Source organism: Crocodylus siamensis, chromosome 2 (genome assembly GCF_052110815.1).
Source record: "Crocodylus siamensis isolate JL-2025a chromosome 2, ASM5211081v1, whole genome shotgun sequence".
Taxonomy (NCBI): Eukaryota; Metazoa; Chordata; order Crocodylia; family Crocodylidae; genus Crocodylus; species Crocodylus siamensis.
The window spans coordinates 278,782,620-278,807,593 of NC_143396.1; the positions used below are offsets into that span (position 1 = coordinate 278,782,620).

Sequence of the window (24,974 nt, forward strand, 5' to 3'; positions counted from 1 at the left end):
CACAGGACCTGATTCTCATTCAACTTACACTGGTAAGTTACACCAAGAGTAATTCCAGTGCAATCAGTGAGTGTTGGTGTAACATTGGTGTCAAGCAAATAGAATCACGTCTCATGCTATTTCCCCAATAAGGAACTTCAAAGTATGAAGAGAGTCCATAAGGCTTCCTCAGTCCAGCTCAAGAAGTTAACCAGGGCCACTAAAAGTCAGAATCTCCCTGGGTTTCTCACACATTAGAACAGATGCCACATCATTTGTGTTGTAAACCAGAAAGTCCTGATTTGGAATAATTGGAGCTGGGAGCTCCAGCTCAGAGACCATTTGGGAGTCATTCCAAGTGGAAGGTGACATTCATTCACAGACACCTTTTTTTCCTCCCTCACAGATCTTCTTATTAGCCATCGCCTGCCTCTGTTTTGTCAGCTGATCCTCAAAGTTGGAAACTTTCTGAACTATGTAAGGCGTTTTTAATTTAATCAATCCATTTTATTGATTAAAAGCTGAAACCTCCCTTTTGTATAGACCAGATATAAATAAGGAGGGAACACGAGACTTATTTCTGCTTCCTTTTTCTTTCCTTCAGGGAAGTCACACCGGAGATGCTGATGGCTTTAAAATTAGCACATTACTCAAACTAACTGAAACCAAAGCAAACCAAACCCGCGTTACTTTGCTGCACCACATTCTGAAGGTACCTCTGCAGTTTCCCTGGAGGAATTTGATCCTGGCCAAACTGGTGTCACACACTCATGTTTGCATCCTCTGTGCCTGGCCCTGGAGGCAGGGCTCCATTTGGATGGGACTCTAATGCTATCACTAGAAAACCTTAAAAAAAAAAAAAAAGATTCCTATAAAAATTGTGGAGAGAACAGGGAGTTTTGCCCAGACCCTTCCTTTCTCCTCCCTCATTTCCTCAGTGCCCAAAACGCAGCTGTCTTGCCAACAGCCCTAATGAGGTCACACCCACACTCTGAATCCTTCTGCCCACTCCCACTTCATCAACTGAGCCTCTTTGACTTCCCCCCCAGGCTTTCACAACTTTCTTTTTCCTGCTTATCTGACCGTTTGTCTTTTCCCCACTTTCCTGTCTGCTCTGCCTACAGAACCAGCTTCAGTTTGCCCCATTTATTGAGTTCTCTGCCTAAACAAATCTGCAAATTAAAACCTCAGCCTAAGTCCTGCTGGTCTTGCAACACCTAAAAAGGGTGTCAGCCAGTCCTTAATTGCTAGGCAGAAGTGCACAGACACTGTGGTGATCGTGGCTATCTAAGCAAATAGATAGGCAGGTAAGATGCATCAGAGTGTTTCTATTCTATACATAGGACACTGGACTAGCTAGCATCCGACTAGCACGGTCTGAACCCATCTCCAGCAGTGGCTAGTACCTACTACCCAAGGAAGGTTCAAGAAACACTACAGTAGACAATAGTCAGAAAGTTTCATCCTAGCTCTCATCAGCTGGAGGTGAACCTATGCCCTAAAGGTGGGGTGTTCATGCCCCTCTCAAAACTCTTTATATTTGTTTTAATCTTTAACATTAAGGACTCGGGAATGTCTCATTAAAAACAACTTGCTAAATTCTTGGCTCGGTAACAATAAGAGGGTGGGAGGGGAGAGGTCACCTTATATGGACCGATTACACACTCCGAGCACCTTGCTTCTATCCATTCTCCCCACCTCTCCCACCCAAAACCCCCACATACCCTTCTCCTCCAATGTGAAGCTGAGAACATACCAACAACTGAAGTTTCTCTCATTTCAGGAAGTAGAAAATAATCACACGGACTTACTGGAGCTTCCCAAGGACCTTGAATGTGTTGCGAAGGCAGCAGGGTAGGAGGTTACTTTAAATTAAAAAGGAAGACATGCACCGTACAACCCCCACACCAGCCATTTTCAAGAAATTAGAACATAAAAAGCTGTTATAACCCATTAATTAATGGGGTAGAGTTTAATTAGTTTTGAACCAAAAGATTTGGTTCATGAACTTGGAGACCATTTTAAAACGCAAATTGATGATTTGCAACAGGCAATAAGCGGCAGTGCTTAGGGCTGGAAATTGAGCCACATTCAATTAATTCAGCTTTCCAGAGGCCATACTGCATTTGAGGGGGGGCTGTACCTTTTTAATTCCATCCACCTTTAATCGTTTATGAAGTACCTTTCACTACTGTGTATTCTGGGACAATATGCTAGTAGCTAGCACTCCAAAAGGAGCCCTTAATCTTTAGATTAGTCCCTTTAATGCATTAGAGATGCCAGACAATTAGAGTCCATATGTCTCAGTTCCAAGTATGCAATACACGAGGTTGCAGTTAGATCTGCCCCTGTTTTTCTATGTGCTGCTAGAGACCACTTTCCTCACTTACTCCAGGGGCTCACAGAGAACTAGTTCCTTGGCAAAGGGGGTATTCAAACAAAGTGAAGCAAAACTATATTTCCTGGGCCAGTTTGGTCTTTCCTGTAAGTCCACTGGATTTAAAGCCCATGGCATTAATAGTCCTGGAATCACACCACAGATGGATTTGATCAAGTGCATTTGGGGATGGTCACTTAAGAGAGGAAGTTGCTTTGCCTACATTGCGAACATTTCCAATACCACAGGTTTTGTTGCTGCAAGGTTTTATAGGACAGCATGGAATTGTGGTCTCTTGTATTAGAGACTCTGGCTCTCAAGAGCCAAAATACAAACACCAGTGTATAGCTGGATGACCCTTCCCTATCTGTACAAACAGATAAGCAATGGTAAGCAAATAATACCATGGTTCACTGGTGCTAGAGATACTTACAGGACTAGTAAAGGACAATTTTCAAGAGTACAAGTGATTTAGATTCATAGGCCATGCAAAAAGTCAATGGTGTTTGTGTTCCTAAATTTTTTCAGCACTGTTTGAAAAAAAAAAAAAAAGAAAGAAAGAAAGAAATCCTATTCTTAATCTACTTTCTTAGAGTTTTCAGATGGGGGTTGCTTACTGCATTACAGTAGAACCAAGAGTCTCCATTCTAAGAGAAGGGCTCCATTCTTCTAGGCACTAAGCATAGCTCCTGGGAACATCCTGCCTGAGATTTCACTGATACATCTGTGCTTTGCTGTTAGGGAAAGCACAGGAGGGGATACATGGGCTCAGATCTCCCTGTCTTCCAGCATTCCCAGACTAAATAGCAAAACATCTTCAGTCTCTTGTGGGTACTCTTTTTCAGAATTAACCTGGAAATTATACGTACAGAATCCAATTCCCATTTAAATAAGTTGGAAGAACTTAAGAAAAAGTTACAGGCCTCGAGCGACGATGTGAAAGCACAGTATGAGGCACCCATCGAGGTCAGTGAGAGGAGCTCCCTCACATCTTACATTTCACCCTTTTGCCTGCTTCTATGTCACCCTGCACCTGAACTTTCAGCTCATACATTGTTATTCTATTTTTAACGTCAGTCTTTACCTTTGTCAAATTTAAATTAAATGCCTTTCAGGACAGCATAAAGGCATCACAGAAGCTGCAGGAGACATTTAGTACCATTGACAGGAAAAAGGAGGAACTTGCCAACTATCTCTGTGAAGATCCAAATAAATTGTCACTGGAAGATATATTTAGCACCATGAAAACCTTCAGGGATCTTTTCATCAAAGCACTTAAGGTTTGCATTTGTGAACATTGCACAGTCAGATGCAGGGGTGGAAAACACACATCAGTTCAAGTAGCATAGAAAGATGGTGGATTCATTTCTCCCCTTGAAAGCAAGGGCCGTCAGGTGCTCAAGTCAGCACTGACATTAGTTAGAGCAGTCCTGTGACTGCTCTAACATCTCTACTAGCATAAGGTCCCTCAGGCAGAATTGCTGCATCATAACTCTGCTCCACAACCAGCGCCTTCTCATGCCAGCAGCTGGAAGTGGTGTAGCAAAGACCACATCCCTTAAGCCAGAGAAGTAAAGAGTGGCTGGTACTGGAAACTCTGTGTACTACATGCAGTAGCTTTACACAAGGAAGCAGTTCTCTGTTCAGGGGCAATTTGCCACTGGCAAAGAGGAATCTGTCCACTTTGGATCTTCCAATACAAAAAGTGTGCAACAACTCAATGGTCAGATTCTTTATCCAAGGCCTGTAGTTTGAATTATGGATCCATGAAAGTCTCTATTCCACTCAAAGAGCAATTCATAGAAAGTTTAGACTTACAGTGGTCTCAAAATTGGTCATCACATGCATCCAAAACAAATCAGCTTGGCTCAGAAGGGGTCTTTCAACATTTATAGAGGGGTTGCATGCAAGTGGACAAGAAAAGGTGATCTAGAGCAAGTCAGTAGGTTTACTTTACAGGGTGATCTATGGCTGCCTCTTCCTACTGAGAATGAGCATGGCCAAACAGGCTTTCTGCCCCCACCCCCGCCCAAGAAAGGACACAGGTCCCACTGCCCACATTATCCATTTGGGAATGTAAGTGCCCAGGAATTGCAACAAGTGGGATAGATCCTATTTCTAGTGGCTTTCCAACCTGATCTCAGTTGCATGGCTGTGCTACCAGATATTTAAATCAGATATCACATCAGATATTCTCTGATATTATCTACCTACAGGAAAACAAGGACAGGAAGGAACAAGCTGCAAAAGCAGAAAAGAGGAAGAAACAGCTGGAGGAAGAAGAAGCTAAGAGACAGACAGGAGAAAATGGAAAGATAAGTGAGTATCTGACAGGGTTTAATGGAAGGTTCATAAAGCCCATATTCAGCCACACAAGGACTCAGAGGCGACAACCTGTTCCTGCTCCAGCCTCCTCAGTACCTAAAAGTGGTGTCTATAGGCAGCCATGTCCATCTACCCCAGTCAGAGCTATGCTAATACCAGTTTGGGGTCTGCTAACCAAACAGAAAAGTAAAACACTTTGAAAACAAAAGACCTTGTTCTGCATTGGACAAAGTGTTTTTTCTTAAAATTTAATATATTTAAACTTCTGGTTAAGATGTCCTCGCAAATTGAAAAATCTATATATTTAACTTTTTCAGAGAATTTTCCCAGCCCTGCTCTCAACTGAAACCATTCATCAAAGCCAACAGAAGTTTGCAATACATTTCAACCAGCAACAAAGAGTTTGGTCTTAAAGGCAATAGAGAAGCAAAGCAGAACATCCCCACCTCCCTAGATTAGCTGTCCCTCACATCTGCAACATTCAAACTAGATGCAGGACACAAAGAGGTGCAAGGTCTCAGCCTGCAGGTGTGATGACCTTCAGTGGCAGAGGCTCTGGGACACACTACTTATAGCTCCCTCCCTCCTGCCCTCTACAGTCATCACAAACACCAATGTGACAGATGTGTAATGGTCCTAGGGCCGAGCAGTAGCATTTCATATCTATTTTAAACTGGGATCAGTCCCAACACAACACTGGGGAGTGGAAGTGGGGGGAACAAGGAGGTCAAGTGAAATTCTTCCTTAGGTCATCACTGATCTCAATGGTCCTGCCTATTCAGGAGGAGAGCAATATTAGTGATGTCTCTGTTTTGTCTTGTTTTTAAACCCCAGTTAAGAAGGGGGCAGTGAAGCAGGAGGAGGTGTGCGTTATTGATGCTCTGCTGGCTGACATACGGAAAGGCTTCAAGCTACGGAAAACAAAGAACAGGGGAGAGTCAGACACTCCACCTAAAACAACGCCAGCAGGCACTCCGAAGGGAGGGCAGCCAGGTAAGGCAGAGACCATTTTTCTCCAACCCACCCAACTGCAAGACAGATACCCAAGCAGGAGCTCCAATCTCATTCACATTTGGGGTATTTAATTTAAAGGGACACCACTTCCAAAAATGATATCAGTGGGTCCAGGGCCCCTGGAGGAGAAAACCAGTGTTCATAAATCACTTAGGCACCTGCATGAAAGGGTTACTCACAAGCTGCTGATTTTGCACCTTTGCTACTCAAGCTTCCTTCCAGCTCTAAAGACTGCAGATTCCATTCGCAGAGACTCCCCAGCCAGCACTCTTGCTGGAAGACTCATGTTGACATCATTTGCATGTTATCATCATCCTGGGTTACCTTGAAAAAGCAGAGTTAGACTGGATTACTACTTGAATGGGAGAAAGCTGGGAGGGCGGAGAGGTCTGAAGTCCTGTCTCAGATCCAGCTACTAAGTTCAGCGTAGACTTGTCAGCTAAATTAGGCCACGATGCCAAGTGGTAGGTGTCACTGCCAAGATAAGCCCAAATTCAACATGTTTAAGTTCTCTTTGCTTCCATGGAAATTAAGCACATAGTTTAGTCCCATGGGAGGCTTCAAGTTAAGCTTCGTTTTTACTGAATCAGATTCGTTTTTAGGGTTCACAGCCATGAGTGTAGCTAGGTTTGGGGTGATGGCCAACAGGTCAGGTCATTTCAAATGCAGCACTGAAGAACCATGTCTGACCCTTTGTTTTTTGTTTAAAGGGAAAAGCGCTAATGATGTAAAAGAAGTGGGAAAGGAAAGCATTTGTGAGACCAAACAAAGTGAAGACAATCACTCAGAATACACTCCTGCCCCAGATGCTACTGCTACCACCATCACGGGCCCTGGTAAAGATGAAGTACAGTTGTCTGCTTCAAACCAGCCACCTCCTGAAGACAATGCTGGAGGAAATTTGCCACAACAGCCCTGTACTCAAGAAAGCTCCTTTAGTTCAGCAGATGCTGATAGGGTCTCCCAGCCAAAGGATGGAGTAAGCATCAAGGGGAAGAACGACTCGTACAGCTTTCCAGAGAACACAGAACACAAAACCAACGTGTTTTCTCCATGTAACATAGGAGCATCTATACAGTTTGCAAGCAGTTATTCAAGCCATTGTACCAGCTTAAAAGATGAATCAGATGAACCTAGCTTAGGGGATAAGGATAGCAAATCTGAACTAACTGTCTTAGGAAGTGGTAAAATAGCTGAACAGACATTGCTGCCCAGTGACACCTGTCAAAGTGAGACTAAAATCAGAGTTGAACCAGCACCTGAAAATGCCGAAACAATTCTCACTACCAAGTCAAGCTCCAAACAGGTAGACGTCAGGGAAACAGCAAAAAAAAATGAAGATCCTGATGAAGAGTCATTGCTGGACACCTCTCAGGAGAAATCCTTCTCAGAAGAACCAACAACAGATTCTTCCTGTTCAGTTCCTCCAGGACAGGGGCGTGCTGAAAAGGAAGGGCAGAAAGGGTCTGGGAAACAGAGGAAGAAGAAGAGGCACAGCAAAAGCCAGCCAGGTAATACATTTTAGATACAACCTTTGGAAATCTAGCTTGATTCACAGGATTGGAGTCCTTAGTCTCTGCTCTCCAGGATTATGTAAATAGAACTTTTTCTTCCTTCTTTATGATCCAGTCCTGCATCATTGTAGTCAATGGGAGTTTTACTATCCTGAGAGCAATGCTGTTGAATATAGATGTTCTCTAAAACCAGAGACTGGTTTTAACAGCACAAGTGTTGTACAAGGACAGACTTACAAATAGTTTCTAAAGGTTTAGCAATTAATAAACTTAAACGCATGGTGTACACCTTCCTAGCATGCAGCAAGACAGTGATGAACACGCCTGTCAAAGATGCAATAGCAAGATTTAGCCATGGTTATAGGCAAACTAGTGATCCATCAGGCTCTACGAAGTAACTATTAAACATTCAGTACAAATGCCTACACGAGCTATAAAAATGCAGCTTTTTTAAAACATTGCCCCTACCCCCAGCTGTTATTCTGACCTTTCTCCCCCCTGGCTTCAGTTACAGGAATATTCTGCACACAGTAACCCAAATCAGTCATAAGGTTGGAAGGTGTCTCAAAGGTGATCTGTTCCAACCCCCAGTTATTGTCACTGGAATTTAAAGATCAAGTGCATTTCCTTCTTCCCTTCGCAGTCCAGCCACACACTTATAGACTTGATTTTGTGCTGAGGCCATATGCAGGCTCATGGAGCTTTGAGGGTCAGCCCCTTGGCATGCATAATCATGTCACCCAGGCAAGACTGGAGGTTCAGAGCTTGCTGTGGTCCATGGGGAGGTGTACACTGTGCCAGCCCTTTAGAAAATGCAGCCTATTGTCTCTGGTCCCCCAAGCTCTACCTGTCAGGAGGTAACAGGAAAAAGTAGTTGGAACCATGGTACCTCCTAGTTGTTCCTCCTCGAGTGTGGAGGAAGGACTAGGTGCATCAGACATATAAACCTTTTCTTCATACCTGGAGTCAATGTGGGAAGGGAGGGAGAAATGCGAGATGGCTGTGCTCCCTTTTGCAGCCACATAGGCCTCAATGACAAAGTTAAGCTTTAATTATCATTACTTTTCAAACTGTTTAGTTGATGTTTTTGTCCTTCATAAGAAATTAAACCCCTTCCTAAGTGGTTCTTGCTGTCCTGGGGAGGTTCCTGTTGTTATATTTGCATTGCCACCTTCAGATCCACTTAGTGTTTCTCTTTTATTTGAAAGCAGAGGTTGACATTGATACTGGCGATAATAAAACAAAAAAAGCTTGTGTGGTACAGTGAGGTACGTAAACTTGTCAAAAGGCTTTCATGTGAACTAACCATTGTGTTGGGGCTTTCGTGGCTTTCTGGCGTGATCAGTAATCACCGCATTGGCTAAGTAAGCTTTTGGTCCTCAAGTCTTACTTATGTGGGGCATCTTTACACGTGCTCCAGGGTATAGGGGGGCCGGGGGGAGGGGAGGGGAGTGCTTTCATTAGAGCGGCTCTCGGGAGCTGCTCCAATTAAAGCACCCACAGCTTCTCATGTAATCAGTGTCCCATGCTTCAAAATAGTAGCAGGGGTCCTTTAACTAAAGTTCACCCAACAAGCTTTAGTTAAAATGCCCCTGCCACCATTTTGAAGCATAAGGACACTGAGTACATGTGGCTAATTAACATGCTTCAGCAGACTCAGTTAATCAAGTCTGCTGTGATGTGTGCCAATTAGCACACTTCAGGCACGTGTATAGGCATCCATAAAGACTTTAAAAAAAAAAAAAGACGAAGAAGAGAGACGCACAGACCTCTTCCTTTGTGATTTTTGCTGTCAAAGGGCCTGATCCTGCACCTGGTGGAGTGGACGCTAAACACCTAGTACTGCAGAATCAGTTCCCAAGTTGCCATCTTCTACATTAAAAGCCACCCTCCTCTTTCCCTGCAGAAAAATCTCTAGTCTGGTGTTGGTTTCCCTTATCACGTGAACCCAACTTGTCAGCATAACTAAAATCCTTGGCTTTGGTCTGATAACTTCTCTAAATGTTGTAAAAATGGGAGTTCAGTACATTTGTCCTTTGGAAGAAACGGCTGCCCCCAGCTCCAGGTTTCTGTTAATGGGACTCACCTAATTTTTAAAAAGCTCGACACTGGCTACTACAATTCTGAAAGCAGTCTACCGAGCCAAGGAGGAGCACTAACAGGACCCCTGCCTCCACCTACGGGCCATATCCCAAATGCTGGTCATTACTGAGCTCTTCAATTTGCAAAGATTTAAAAGTTAAGCAGGAGAGGACCCCTGAACTATGCAGCCTGGGGACTGCTGTGTTTTGGCACCAAAAAACAAAAAAACAAAAATTAAAAGACAGCAACCAAGCCTGATGTTGAGAAAGCTTTTGTTACCCCACAGCAAGAGCCCCTGTAGGCAAATGAAGTTAAGTTATGTGAAGGGGGCAAAACCAAAACAAAATCCGTCCTGAACTGCCATTGTTACGTGCTTTCCTTTGTATTCCCATAAACAGCTATAACGAAACAAACTAAACAAATCTGAAATCCGTCTGTCTTATTTTGTGAACCAAATGCATTTCTCAGGATTTGCGCTTTCTTGTTGCATAAGGGTGGAGGATCCTGTCCTAGTCATCTCTGAGAACTAAAGTGTCTTCTCCTTTCTGGGCTCTTGTTGATGATGGAGGAGGAGTCATAGGAAACTCCATCAAGATGTTTTATTTGGGTTTTTTGCATCAGTACCCTATGGCCTGCTCTCTGGCCGTCAGGGACTAGGCCAGAACGCTGTGTAGTCAGACTCCTGCCCTGGTTGCTGTCCCATCTCCAGACCTTTGTGCAACTTGCACTGAGGGCAGCACCATCTCTAAGTATCTGGTAGTCCAAGATTTACAACAGCAGCACTAGACAGTGGCCATAATGTAGTCAGGGCCAGTAACTACAACGCAGAGCAGGCACTAATTCAAATAGTGTCAGGAGCTCAGAGATGTAAATGAAAAAATGTCCGAGAGGGATCTGCCCACAAGCCAGTCCCAAAATCCCGACTCAAAAAGAAACTGAGGCAGACTAATTGATCCTTGGACTGGCCTTAGAACAAACAGGAAGGCTACGCATGAATTACACCAAGCATTTGATCCAGCCCTCCTTTCTCCATTCACTTCACTGGCTTCAGATCAAGCCTGAAAAAGCTTCAAAAGGACCTGAAAAGGAAGGAATAAAAAAAAGCAGAGGCATATTATAGCTCAGGGTGTCTCCTGTTTAGCTGCAGCAGGCTCCCAGCTTCATGTCTTGTAGCGCTCTCTAGTGTTTCAATGTTGAAAAGGACAAATTTAAGGGTGAACCCTTAACCCTAAAGGCAATTTCCCTCTTCTCTGTTCCTGTCATTTGCTTATATGACTTAAAGTGGAAAAGGTAATAATGCACAGAATTTTCTGGCCATCATTTTTTCCCCCTAACCAACCAATATCTGCCTTTCAGTACAAATGGCAGTAATATGACCTTACCTGGCAGTAAACATTACCTAGAAGAGGGAATAGGGACATACCCAGGAAACCAGCACAACTCGTCATCATCATCTCCTCTAAGACAGAGCCTAGATTTCCATCCCCGTCTTTTCTGTTGAAAGGCTGCCTAGCTGCTTTTCATTTTGTAGGCCATAACAGCATGATTTGCCTTGAATCAGAGCACCCATTTTTGTCAGGACTCTCTTCTTCCTCAGGAAATCCACTGCTGTGTTTTGAAGTCACTGGATCTCAGTTGGGCACAGAGGAAAGAAATAGGAGATAAATCTTTGTATTACCAATGATTTAGCATGCTGTGTATCTGGGACAATAAAGATAGGATCTGGTACATCCCCAGAACTAGATTTGAGGCTAAGACAAGCCACTGTAACTGGGTAATGCAGGCTACAGGATCTCACCCAGCAATTCCTACACAAAACTCAGTCTTCTGTAAATACCTATTACTAGGGTCTCCGTCACATTACTTCTCTTCAAAGACATCCAAGTACAACCTCTGCACCCCCCCCCACACACACACACATACACACACGAGTAAGGAATCCAGCTTAATTTCATCGGGGTTACAAAAGTGAGACACATTTGGCAACTTTTAGCAAACGCAGTGTCAACTGGCAAAGGACTGTATTTCTTCAGTCTTAAAAAGTTAGGATAACTCTTGTGCTGGGTCTTCCATTTTCAAGGTTTTTTTAACATCAGAGACCTAAAAAGCCCACCTTGCCTTCTGCAATGGATCCAATGCTTTTTATACACACTGTTTTCTGATCTACCACTAAAGTACAAGTACTGTCCTGAGCACAAATGTTTGGATTTGTATACAGCATAAGCCATGCTGTGCACATTTGTAACTTGTTCATGGGATTTTATTTGATTAATAATGAAGACAGCATCCTAAGAAATCCTGTGCTTAGCCCACGTGAGTAATCCCATCGCCCTCAGGAGGGATTCTTCACTTGAGCTAAGGTACGAGTTGAGACCCACACCCTCAACAGTGAAATTTTAGTAGTATTTTCTTCTGGAAGTTGATGCATCAGGCAGGTTTAATTAAGACCAACTAAATCTCAAATTGAGGGCCCAACGACCTTCCCACTAAAAACCTCCATGGGGCAGGACCCTGGGCTCTGTGCGAAGCGAATGGAAGTTTGCCCAGAGTTTTGCATACAGATCAGTGTCCCAGTCAATGGAAACCCCGAGAGCTTCTCCTTCAGGGTGAACAGTATCGATTCCTAAACTTGCTGGGTCTAACTAACATGCAGCTGAAAACCTAGAAGTATATTCTTTCTAGGTTCAACATGGAGCTCATGAGATGCATAGACTGACCTACTGAATCTGGGGTGTGACTGGCTCCACACCAACAGATGGAGAAACAAGTAAATCAAAGTCAAGATATTGGTGCATGGAGAACGGCTTTTCAGAGAGTTCATTCCAATAGTAGTTTTATCAGTTTAAGTGCTGGGAGGGCTTGGTTCATTTGATGGATATACAAACAGTTTGCCCCAGCTAACACACCACATAGGACTCGTACACACACACAGGGGCTACTGATCACAGCGTTGTTTTCTTGTTGATTTTTTTTTTTTTTTTTATTTCTGCCCCCAACAGGTATCACAGCAAGGCAGAAAAATAAATAAAGGAAGACAAAGCAACCTGCTCACAAACCCATGCAATGCTGCCATTCCCTGGGAAGCGAGTGCCGTGGGGCTGAAATTCCTCTATTAATAATGATTGCAATGATGGAATGCAAAGCTTCTTCTAAAGCAGTCTCACTAATCGCTCTTTGCAGATTCTGTATCTAGCAAACAGACTCCAGATGAAAGAGACTTACTGAAAACAGTTATGTGCCTTAGGGGAGAGGCCTGCAAGGGTCAGGTACTGCAAGTGCTCCATGCCCAGAACTTCTGAAGCAGATGGGAGTTGTGTGTGGAGGGCCAATAGATTCAAGCCCCTGTTAAACTTTGCTTTGGGCCAAACCCTCCAATCTGTTTGCAGGCCAAATTCCTGTTGAGAATTGTGGGAGTGCAGATAAAGAAATGACTGCAGCAGTGAGCACTTAGTGTCTCCAAAACTGAATTGTGTAAAGCAAGCACTTATTGCACTCTCACCAGCATCCAGCTGGATCTCTCTTACTGCCCCACTCCAGGGACCTCCCAACACTGGTAACTGATGTTGGACCTATTCAGGTGAACTCAGTACCATTGTGGTCATTTGAGGTAGAGGGAGGGATGTCTGTCAAAGGAAAGGATTACTATAGTGAACTCCGAAGGCTCAGTCCTGCAACACCTCACACATGGTTAACTTTGTCAATGGCACCATCCACATGCTTAGTTTCACATGCATAGACACGGGCATAAGCTCTTAGTGGACGAGAGTGTAAAGTTTCTAGATTGTGAAAACAACAGGAGAAAATGCTGAATAGATTGCCCTAAAAGTCATGTCATTTGGCACATCCCTGGTTCTGCATTAGCAAAGACCTATGGAACATTTAGAGTCTGCTTCATGGTGAAAGGCAGTTATACAAGTTTTGCTTTAACATTACAAGCCTGCAGTATTGTGTTGTTTTTGTTTTTTTTTTAAATGAGCTTTCTTTCTTGATTATGTTTATATTAACCTTGTACCATAATTTTGTACATAGCTATCCATTTGAACAAACTTATAGAATTTCAATCTATATTACAGTATTTCATTGAAATAGGAACTGGGTGGGGAAAAATTGTTATTTTTAAGAGTCATGCCAATATACAGTAACTCTGAGCATATATAATGATGTGCTGACCAAGCTCTCTTGTTCTGCTTTTGAAGACTTGATCAGGTGTCATTCATTTACCAGAAACTGTGCTGAACTAAGTTAGGAATTTAAAATGTTTCTTTTTCACTCAGGGCTTTGCTTTGACTGTTGAGAAGATTGGTTAAGTAGTACAGGGATCCTTAGTTTTGAATGGACCAACCAAACTGGAGAAATGTTTTCTGGAAATTCAGCATGACTGAATTTGAAATCAAGCCCAACACTAAACATAAGCATATAGATTTCCATTAGCTTCGATGGAGCTGCAATATCAAGATCTCAGTATGGTAATCAGAACATACACACATGCAAGTTCAGGGATTAGTCACAATTATGCTTGTCATAGTTAAAGGGTCAGCTTCACTTTTTGTCCCTTTTCAGGTCTGTCCAAGCCCATCACCTCTGGTGTCTCTTCATGCATTTATATCCAAAAGTAGACTTCTGCAGTTCTCCCACTCCTAGACCAGGCATCACTCTGCAGCACTGTATCAACAGTATTTTCCTAGCTTATCTGAGCAGACTCTGGCACCTACAGTTCTGCCCTTCTCTGTACAACAATTTATTCTCATCTGATGGGAATATAGAAAGCCCTAAGATTTTCAGACACCCGCATTTTAATCCAGCTCCGTCAATCCACCCCCTCCTGTATATTAGGAGACAGACCCTTTTTAGAGTATCATGCTCCCTATGTTCTTCTCTTCATGTGGGCTTTGTCACTACTGAAGAGAACTGGTTTTTCAGGTCGGCTGGTAAGAAACTAGAAATCCTTAAAAGCCAACAGAACTCAAGTATTTACTTGATAAGTGGCCCGTCTTGAGCCATCCTTCCATTCCTTATTTTTCCTTCCAGGCATCTGTTAAACTAAAACAGTGCCCTCGTACAAGAAACATCCCTGTAACTAGGGCAAAGCACGATGGTTATCAGAGCCATCACAATAGGCTTTCAGTAAGAGCAGAGATTAGCAAAACAGGGTGAAAAGAATTCAGTTCGAGTGGGAGGGGAAATTTTGACCCATGTTCTACGCACACCCTTTACTGCTGTCACGAGGTAATTGTACCCGATTATTCCTTATTAGTCATTGCAGAGCCAAAATTCAGTACTAGTGAAAGCAGAGACACTTATTTCAATAGCTTTCCACTCACATAATGCAACCATGAGTTTCATGCACACAGACAGGAACTCCTCCAACAACTGTAGCAAAATTCCAGCAAACAAGCTAGTTTGTGAAAGCCAGAGGTTTGTAGGAACCAAGTTAACAGCCAGGGCACCTATACACATGCATCAAGGTTGCTCCGATGCACTATAATTACAGCATGTCAGAGCAGACTTAATTAATTGAGTATGCTAAAACATGGTAATTACAGTACTCCAACAGACTCCAGCACCATGTGCATCTGTATCCCTGTCTGAAAAATGTCAGCGGGGGCACTTTAACTAAAGCTCATTTGACAAGCTTTAGTGAAAGCACCCCCACCACCATTTTTCAGCACAGGGGCACCAATACATGCGACACTCTGGGCACTTTTAATAAAGTAGATCTTGGAGCCACTCTAATTAAAGTGCACTCACCCCCAACCCCCGCAGCATGTGTATAAATGCCCTCAGTAGTATCCATATGGTATGCCAAACCAAGGGCATCAATAAATGCGAGCATTTTCCTTTAAATTCCAACATTGTTTAAATTCTAAAACTTGAAATGTCTCCAAGGTCAGAATATTAATTCAAAAGTTTTCTGCTTTTTGGAGAGGAGAGCGCCCAACTCCATTTTTAAACATCTTGGGGGTCTATTCTAACCAAGTGGAAACCTAAATAAGGATTTATAGCAGAATGACTCATTAGCCACAGCTTTAGCATAGAAACATCATTTCTATGCTTCTCAGTGAAGAAAAAACAAAACATGAAGCAGTTCTTATTTACCCTTATACTCTGCTTATTCTCTCACTTGATCAGGGATGTAGGCTACGGACAATGTACCTTTGACATACATGCTTAACTCTGTATACTTGCTTAACTCTGAAGAATAAAAAGTCATTGGGACTATTCACATACATATATAGTTGAACCTTTGCAAAGTCTTGCAGGATCTGGACTTTGGGCAGGGGCTTCATCTCCTGTTAAAACATCCAAGCACATCAGTCATAGTATATTCTTCACAGCAGTTGTTAGCTACTCTCTCTCATATCATTTTTCATCAAACCTATTTTAAAATCTATAGCTTTAGAGATGGAGCTAACAACTTTCTTCTTTCACCTCAGAAATAATGGGGATTTTATGTAACGTGTGGGTCAATCCCTTTGCATACAAGACAGGTAAGCACACATGTGCCAGTTCCTTCCTGATTTTGTTTACTGTTATGTGCAGTTTGGGAGAGAAAATTCAGCGGACCCTGCACGATTTCAGCCAGGTGATGCTTTTCACCAGAATTAACTAATGTTCATTCTCTCCAAGTGTAAAGCCAGGCTCCACAGCATGACGTTTCCAGCTTTCTGTATGTGAAGGTCATCTTCTGTGCACAGTACGCTACTTGGAGGACAATACAACGTTTATCAAAATAAACTCTAATGTCTACCAGATCCTGCCTCTCTCTCTCTCTGTTGGTTACAAGACACTTGTGAAGGGATAAATCCTCTGAACACTTTGGTTGTTGGTGGTGCTGACAGTAAATATGTCCAAAAGCAAACTCAGAGCAATTCAAAAAATTGTTTTTCTAGGTCTCAGTCACATGGTGTTTAATGATGCAAAAAATTATTTTGCCCCGTCTAGAGCCTTGACTACAAACAGGGAAAACGGACCTATAATTCACCAGTGCAGTAACAGCAAAGACTGGTGTGCAGGCAGGGCTCTAACATTTATATTACTGTGTAACAACAGCCTGATTGCTTGCCAATTTGGAAGCAATGCTGTAGCCACACCATGGCTAAAAAATGAGTGCCAGCTTCCCTAGCTTAGCTGAGATGCCAGAGATCAGGCACCAACAAAACCAGGCACTTGTGATGTTCTGCAAGCTGACTGGCACATAAAATACATACTATGCTCACACCTTCATCAGTGCTAACACAGCCTAATTCACAATAGGCTCTTAAATTCCAACATTGCCAATACCTATTGATGTAAAAATCTAGGTTAAACTGCATCATGCAAGGCCAGATATCAGAGAACAAGAAATAAATGACAACACTGATTTAAAAAAAAAAAGCAGTAGGCAAAAATCCCTTGAACCCACTATCGGCATTTGACTGGACCTTGCACCCAGTATCAGCATTTAGCTAGTACCACCTTGAGGAATCACAAGGGAGCAGGCTGCAGTTCAAAGAACCTTGACCCGTAGCCTCTGAGGCTAAATGCGGACAGTCAAAAAGCCTGAGACTGAATCGATTCAATCTTTGCAGGTTAATCTAAGATGCTTACCAGTTCAATCTACACAAGTGATTAGACATCCAGGACATTCACTTTGATTCCAGAAATGCACCCACATGCCTGCAAACAGCCCAGGCCATGAGCCAGGGGGGCACTAGAGCATGCATCCCTGCTGGGCTGGAGCAGACAGCTTGGGCCAAGGCTAGGAGTTGCAGAGGAGGCACAAAGCATCCTGGGATGCCAGGGGACTGCAAGTTAACTTGAATCTGGGACAAAATTTGAAAAAACTGACAACCTAAGTCAGTTAAGTCTGATACTACATCCATCTAATGGCCTTAAACTGGTTTAAGAAATTCTAAAAGCTGTTCACGTACACTGAACTTCTGTTGTGTTAGAAATCTGAACTGGTTTCTGATCACTTATACCAGTTTGTGTGTAACTTCTGTCCCTAGCCTGGGGGAAGCAAGGTAAGTTACCATTGTTCCTTACAGGAACTTGGAACAGACTGAAAAGTAGGCGTGCAAAATGAACTAAAAATCAATGCTACAACAAAGCATATCAGTGGCAGGGTAGATCCCCCTGAAAGAGCATTCACACATTTGCTTTTCTAGTATGTTCTGTATAGGTTTATAAGACTGGTTTGATCCCATCAGCAGCGGGCAAGCTGTTCTCAATCCCAGATGAGGGGAGCAAGGCTGGACCTGAGCTGACTGTTTTGTTTTCCAAAAGAACCAGAAGGTATTAACTAAATATCCACCCTAAGACTCCCCTCTCCTCACCCAAGAGAGGACTTGGAAGGAATTGGGACAGGGCAAAGTTTCCCTTACATGGCATCTCATAATCCAGCCAGGCTATCAAGGTGGCTCAATTACATTTGTTAAGCCTCTAAAGCAAAGCTAGGTATGGTTTTGGGGGGGGGGGGGGGGGGGCGGGGTGCAGATACTGTGGCACAACCTCACAACACATTTTTCTCCAGGTAAAAAGAAACCAGAAGCTTTACTAACAAATGGGGGGGGGGGGGGGGGGGGACCGGGGGGGAGCAGGGCTATTAAGGAAAAAATAATAGTTGCATTGGAATGCATACCAATTAGCTAAATTATATTTTTTTTAAAATTAGGCCAAAAAAAAAAAAAAGTCTAAAAGATACTGTTTTATTAGTCCTGTAGTCGTCATAGTTCAGCAGATCTCTTATTCAGATTTGTAAAACAAGATCCAGTCATCTTGATAATCTTGACAGTGCATCCAACACTTCACTCTCAATTATCTCCATATCCAAGTTAATGTTAATCAGAATTAAAATTTTTAGGTAGGACTTAAAACACTCTGCAAGTCTGTAAAACAGAAGGAAGACATCACCAGGAGTGACTAGAAGACACCAAAATTGCCAAAGAAAGGATAACTTGAGTAATGAAGCATCCAGATTATTAAAAAGAAGGGAGGGTTATTAGCACCCAACATTTGCAGGAATCAGATTACAATGAGCCATAAAGTCAGCTGACTCTCAGCACTACCTGAACAGATCTACTGCTGCCCTTCCCAGGCAGTTCATTTTAAAAAGTTGAGGGAAGCAGGAACCAAAGTGGGGGAGGTGCAATTGCACCCTCCCTGGATCCTCCCCTCTGAATTTCTTAGAAAACAGAAAATATAAAGTCCTTTGCTCATAACTCCCACACAGTAATTATAGGGTTCGCATTTATTCAACATTCAAAACACAGCCTGCTTTATCAGGGCAGAACTACAAAATAAGGAAGTTAAGCAAGTCTAGGAATGGGAATGCAAAAAGGAAGTCACAAATACAAGTGAATTAGTTCATCCTTGCCATAGTGAAGAATATATAAAAAGACAAAAAGAATAAAAATGAAGGCACCTGCTTATAAGTAATATGAGATTACAGAGGTGGGGTCAGAATGAACCTAGGTTTTGCAAAATTTATTTAGAGATACAAGTTTAGAGTCTGAGCATCCTCTGCTTCCACTGAAGTCACTTGCCACTCGCTTGGCAGTAGGGCCGTGCAAAGCTTTGGTAGCCAATTCAATTTGGAGGAGATTCAGCAGCTGAATCTTCAAATCCAAATCAAATTGGAGCAATTTGGATAGTTGACCATAGACTGCACAGGCAGACGCTAGCGCTGGCAGGAGCACCCAGGTGGTCCCTGGCTTGAGCCAGCAGTCCTGGGAGAAGCTGTGGCTTGTCCAGCTGCTCCCCCAGCTGCCTCCCTCTGCCCCCCCCACAAAAGCCAGTGCAAGGCAGGCAGTGCTGGCAGCCCCATATCTTTGGATTTAGCCTAATTGAATAGGGGCAGTGATTCCCTATATTTTCTGCAAGCCTACTTGGCAGGACTGAGGCCATACCTGGTAGAAAAAGCCACTGGATCGTACTATTGATACCACCTGTAGAACTGCTTCTTATGGAAGTCACTGGCTTTTGTCACCATTTTCCCTACTTGCTTTGCCACATATACAGCTAGCACCTGATGCCAAGGCAAGAGCCAAAAGGAGTCCAGACACCCTTTCTGAAATATGCTTTAATGTGACCGCCCCACCACTGCACCCCAGAAAGGAGGTACCCCAGGAAGAATTACTATGCTCAACAATTTGTGTCACCTGGCCACCTCCTGAAATTAAAGATTTTTATTAATCCACAACACAGCTAGCCTAGAGGGACCTCTGTATAAGTAAGAAGGTAGTTAACTTTCAATATAGGGCCAACCCATGGGTGCCTATTGTAATGGAAGGTTCTCATATATGTTTAAGGCGAGAAGGCCCCTTGTGGTCATCTAGCCTGGCCTCAGCATAAACACAGCCTAGGCTGCGATATGTAGTGATGCTCAGAAGAACCTGGAGTAGGACCATCATATTTCACTTGCATCATGTGACAGCCATCACATGGGGACACTTTCAAACACTCCCAAACTGGATTCCTACAAGTATGGTGGAGATGAAAGCTTTTATTTCCTATTGCTAACTCTCCAAGCCATACAATCTCTCTCTATACAAACTTTAGAACGTATAGTAGAATTTAGGGCCGTGTGAAGCTCTGAATGCCGATTCGATTTGGAGATTTGGCCCAATTCTGCAGCTGAATCGGAATTGAATCAGAAGACCAATAAAAGGTCTAAATTGATTCAACGCTCTCCAAATCGACTCAGAAAAGATTCTGAGAGCTTCAGTCAGTCCCCACCTGCTGCAGCAGGGAGCTGGACCCAGACTCTGTGCTGGGAAGTAGGTGCAGGGAAGGGGGGAGGTGGAGGAGGAGAAAGGGGACCCCCCCACAAGACCCCAGCCCCCAGCCCCTCCCGAACCCCATCCACTCCCCCAGCACCCCCCCCCCTCCGCCTGCCCTAGCTCCCTGCTGCTGCAGCGACTTCAAGGCATAGCTTAGGGCAGTGGGGAGCGCAGCCCTACCTGGCAGCAGCCAGTGAGTCTAGGACTTTAAAAAGAGCCAGGAGCTGGGTCTGGGTGGGGTAGCCACTAACGGGGCTGGGAGCACTCCAACTCCTTGTACCTCAGTTTCCCCATCTGTGAAATACAGATTAGAGCAACTTCCATGGTAAAACATTTTGCTAATAAAAAAACACTACAGAAGAGATATTGCCATTCATAAGCAAATGTTAACATTCCATTTCTCTTGTTGACATAATAATACAAAATTGAAAGAACAATATTAATATAAGTAGCATTAAGAATCAAAGTGGCATTTCCAAGGCACTCAATCTCTCTCCAAAACCAGGATCTAGCAAATTCTTGAAGACCGTATCACTTTCCCCGACATTGTTGGAAATAAAACATTTGATAACAAGATGTTAAATAAAATTTGCATATTGAGATAGGAGTTAATGTTTCCTTGAATCTCTCTTATTGCAATTTTTGCAGAACTGCAACCTATAATGAGAAAAAAACAAATATTGACACCACCAGGGTTATTAATCTCTCTTTCTCCAACTATTCATAGGTGCCAAGATGAGCAGAATCCTTAATCCCATCTGTAATAAATATTGTCCTTTGTGAGAAAAAAAATATGCACTCTCTTTAATAGTTACAGACTACATATGTGATTAACTCCTTGCCTATTTTAGATATAAATATAGATTATGCTACAGTTACTCTCTATCCACTTAGCCAACAAAACAACCTTATTGTATTTCTCCCATTTTTAAATGCAGTCCTAAAGCAACATTTTAAACTTCTGGAGATATACAATTGTTCTTTTAACTTAAGAAAAAGCTTCTAAATTTCTCTGCAAAGGAATGTAATCCAGGTAACTCGGGTATATACTCCCCTTCTCCAATTGAAGGGAATTGTTAGCTGGTAGGTGTGCTGTGGGGTGGGAGCTGCAGACCGCTCAGTTTCCCTCCATCCCTATAGAACCAGGCCAGGACAGTCGGGGGACTTAACTATATACAAATGTATTTACATTAACTTATCACAAGGAAAAGAATCATGGATATACATACATACACACACGTACACATATATACCCCCCCACACACACATACATACCCACACTCACCCACACGTATACATACCCCCCCCCCAATATATACACACACATGCGCGCACATGCATACGTAGGATATCTAAACAAATACCATAAACGATACCCTCTCGGTAAATGCTGTAAAACCCTATACCAGTGCTCTAGATACAGGTATCGGATCTGAAACAGATAAACCCCAAAATACTGTACATAAACTATAGATAAGTATGGGTAAACAATAAATAAGCCACAAATAAATACAAATAAACAACAGGTGAAGTAATAGGAACAGGGGGCGGGGGGAATCCCAGCAGAAGCTTAGGACTCTACTCATCTAATATATGAACATGAGAGCTCACAAAATAAGGCACGACATCACCCCATTTATGCTGCAAGAACCCCAGAGATAAATTTAACCTCAAGGAGAAACCCCAATGCCCTTAGGCTTTTCTCAGGCCCTACCAGGAAGCTGGTAACTTCGGGGGGGCCCTCCCAGTGGGACCTCCCAACTTTCAGGAGCCCTTACCTAACCAGGGGGACTCCCCTCCCCTGTAACTCATGGCTCCCACGCCTGGAGGGTGGCCCTTGTCCTCTGCACCGAGGAACAGGGCTTCACTATGCCGGGCTTTTGGAGCCTCTGGCTCAGCCCTGTCTGCTAGCTCTGTGGCCCAAGCACTGTTTGGCTGCCTGAACTCAACCTTTTATTATGAGTCAGAGGCCTGGGCAGCACCAGGCTCAGCCTGCTCCCGGACCCTCCGTACAGCGCCTCCTGCACTGAGCTCCCAGCCTCGTCCCGGGGGTTGAGGACCTGAGCCACCCAAGTGCTCCAAAAATCCCGTTCCATGCACTGTGTCTCTGGCCACACGCTAGACATTGCAGACCTGAGCTGCCTCACACAGCTCCCAGGGTCTGGATGCCATGCTGCGCACCGAAAGCCTAGCTGCTAGAGCCATCTACCATTCCCTACTGACGGGGGTCTTCAGGGACACTTCTAGACCACTGCTGAGCAGCTCTTCTAAGCCCTGCTCTTCTCTGTCCTGGATGTGTCCCCCTTGTGCTGGGGGCTCAGCTGCTTTTATACGCTCCAGAGCTCCAGCCCTGAAGTCTTCCAGACTGAGTGTTGCAGTTTTCAATCAGGTCTGGGGAGGGGGGAGCACAGCGCAGCGCCCCTCAGGAGGGGTTCCAGCTAAGTAAGATGTTTTGGGGTCTAACTTTTTTGCAAAGTAAAATAACCTAAATCATGTTGACCAAGGGAAGCTGTATGTTTTTGGTCAGTAGGCTTCCAGGAAATTGGTAAAATAAGTTTAAATGAAATTGATATACTTGCAGTCCCTCAGACCTCAAATTTCAGTAACCTGCCTAAGATAAGGCAAAGTTTTACTGAGCTTTCAAAAAAAATTAAGTATTAGTAACTGGAAGTAAACTTACCTGAAATGGGTCAGCTTGGCAATCCCATTGCAATCAAACTCATTCTCCTAACCTCCTTGAATGCTAGTGAATAGATATTATTTAGTCTGCCACCAATACTCCAGGACATACATGGCTTGTTTTCACAGCTTTCTGTAGCAAGCCAGTCCCTGCTTAATTTAACAGAGGTGAATCCCAGCTGCCCTAATTGGAGTGATTTAATTTTTTTGTAATGTTTGAAAACAATTGCTTTTGTATGTGAGGATACAGGCACTCTAATAAAGAGACATTTCCTTCTGAGATTTCTTTAACATACTCATTGGATCACTTGAATGCTAACAGTGTTATTTTTTTCAATAATAATAGAAAACTTTAATGTGTCTAACAACATGGATTTGTCTAGATGTTCTCATAAGTATAATCCATGATGATACTTTTTTATAAACCCATTTATCATTCAAAGTATATTAACTATGCTTCCTTTGGACAGAATTTATATTTCAATAGGATTTTTTAAAAGACTACCACCTCTGTAAGCATTCTATAGGAACGTAATTTGGCAAAAGAGTTCTTTGATTAAAATACTTCCTAATTGATAGTCTTTATTACTGATTCCACCACAGCATAATTAACACGCACAAGCAGAAGTCTCATATGATTATTTCTAATAAGATTGTTATCATCTCATTTTAGTCTTAACACTTCCAGCGGCAAATGGATTATTTCTCATTAGGCTAGTTCACAGTAATAAAATCCTCACTTACCCTGCTAGAGTAATTACAAACATCTGTACAACTTTAACACAAAGACTGTGAGATCCTAAAGGGGATACATTAAGTTGTTTGCATAAATTAAGTCTCAACCTACTTTACCTTTGGGAAGGTATTAGCTTTTATTTGTATGAAAAATGTTTATGGAAACTCACAGTAAGTGACTTCAAACAGACAGCGGACATGAGTAATACTCAGCTGTCACTGTAGGTCTTTAGCTATTAGCCATTTTAGCTAGATTACAGTTTTAAGTGATGCCACTCAATACATAAATCACATGTAATTTCCTGACTGATTTAATTTTTGCTGGTTTCTAATGCAAGGCTATTAAATTAACAGTAAAGACCACAACGAAGAGGTTGAGGGTTTCTTCTACCTTGGAACCAGAGGGTCTCAGAATGACTCTGGCTTTATTTTAAGGGTTAACCAATGGTAATGGTAAAAAAAAAAAAAAAATGGTGGTGGGACAGGAGAATTGATTCATATTTACTGAAGGATTTTTAGCAAGAGACAATTAATTTCTAAGTATTAATTCCATCTCCATCAGGGGATTACATCGCTTTGGGCAAATAATTTAAACTTAGCTGCCACATGGGGAAGATGATTATAATTGTTCATTAATTAGCATTAAACTAAGACTTTCAGAACACAAAGCAAGATACAGATATTAAAGCCCCAGTCTTTCAACCATACATGAGAATAAATTTGATTATCTGGATAGCAGTGTTAAACTCAATTGAATTACTACACAGTGTACAATTATGCATGCACTTAAGTGTTTACATGCTCAGAGCTACTGTTGTTCTTATATCAATAGCAGGACTTTTACCTACAGTCCTAAGAGAAGTCTGCATACTGTCTCCAGGTCTTAGCTTACTAACCATTTGAAGTTGAGCATACTGTGTTTCACCTGCTTTCCCCTTGAGGTTACTGATGAAGCCTGGTGGAAAAATGCGTTGCTATTAAATGGCAATAGCCTCTCAATTCATCCATGAAGCATCTGCACACCTTTTTTTTATTTCTAATCTCTGGCAGGTGTTAATGACCCTCTTCCACCTGTAGCTTCACCACCTAGGCAAGGTAGTAGGCTGTTTCTCCCAACAGCTTCTATGTTACTGAGTTATTGGTCAGGGTAGTCTCATTTTTCCTGCTAGGCAGCTATATGGTTATTTTAATAAACTCTCTTCAGCCTATTGACAAAGTAATATAGTCCAAAGAAAAAAGCACTAGAGTGGGAATCAGAAGATCCTGCAAACTGTCTTCATTTTCATCGCTGATCTGCTTTGCTATTTCACTCAGTCTAATGAATTAAAATTACCTTGCCACTTTTCTAAAAAGGTTTGAGATCTATGGATGAAATGCTTAAATTAGAAAAGTAGTGTTGTTTTGTTATGATGGGCTGCCCCAGAGCTTCATAGGTAAGTGCATCCTTTGATTTGATCAGATGTTGTTAGTACCTCTGCAAAGGTCAAAAAATAAAACAATGATTTAATA

General features: G+C 42.7%; 2 protein-coding genes across 3 annotated transcripts in view; both read left to right on the forward strand.

Moving 5' to 3' along the window:
• INF2 (inverted formin 2) overlaps positions 1-16,041 on the forward strand; it is a 66,632-nt gene extending 50,591 nt beyond the window's left edge. The window contains exons 14-23 of one of the 2 annotated variants that reach the window (XM_090034138.1): positions 386-456; positions 584-691; positions 1,763-1,833; positions 3,202-3,322; positions 3,472-3,636; positions 4,573-4,675; positions 5,516-5,674; positions 6,406-7,206; positions 8,421-8,477; positions 12,291-16,041. In XM_090034138.1, the coding sequence (XP_089890264.1) occupies positions 386-456; positions 584-691; positions 1,763-1,833; positions 3,202-3,322; positions 3,472-3,636; positions 4,573-4,675; positions 5,516-5,674; positions 6,406-7,206; positions 8,421-8,476 (1,655 nt within the window). In that variant the 3' untranslated portion in view covers position 8,477; positions 12,291-16,041. The remainder of the gene's footprint in view (positions 1-385; positions 457-583; positions 692-1,762; positions 1,834-3,201; positions 3,323-3,471; positions 3,637-4,572; positions 4,676-5,515; positions 5,675-6,405; positions 7,207-8,420; positions 8,478-12,290) is intronic. The other variant, XM_090034139.1, reaches the window with a different exon arrangement.
• A 1,421-nt stretch (positions 16,042-17,462) lies between these two features.
• Positions 17,463-24,974, forward strand: part of LOC149872263 (inverted formin-2-like) — a 33,231-nt gene continuing 25,719 nt past the window's right edge. The window contains exon 1 of the mRNA XM_090035009.1: positions 17,463-17,565. The gene's annotated coding sequence lies outside the window, so the exon portion shown is untranslated. The remainder of the gene's footprint in view (positions 17,566-24,974) is intronic.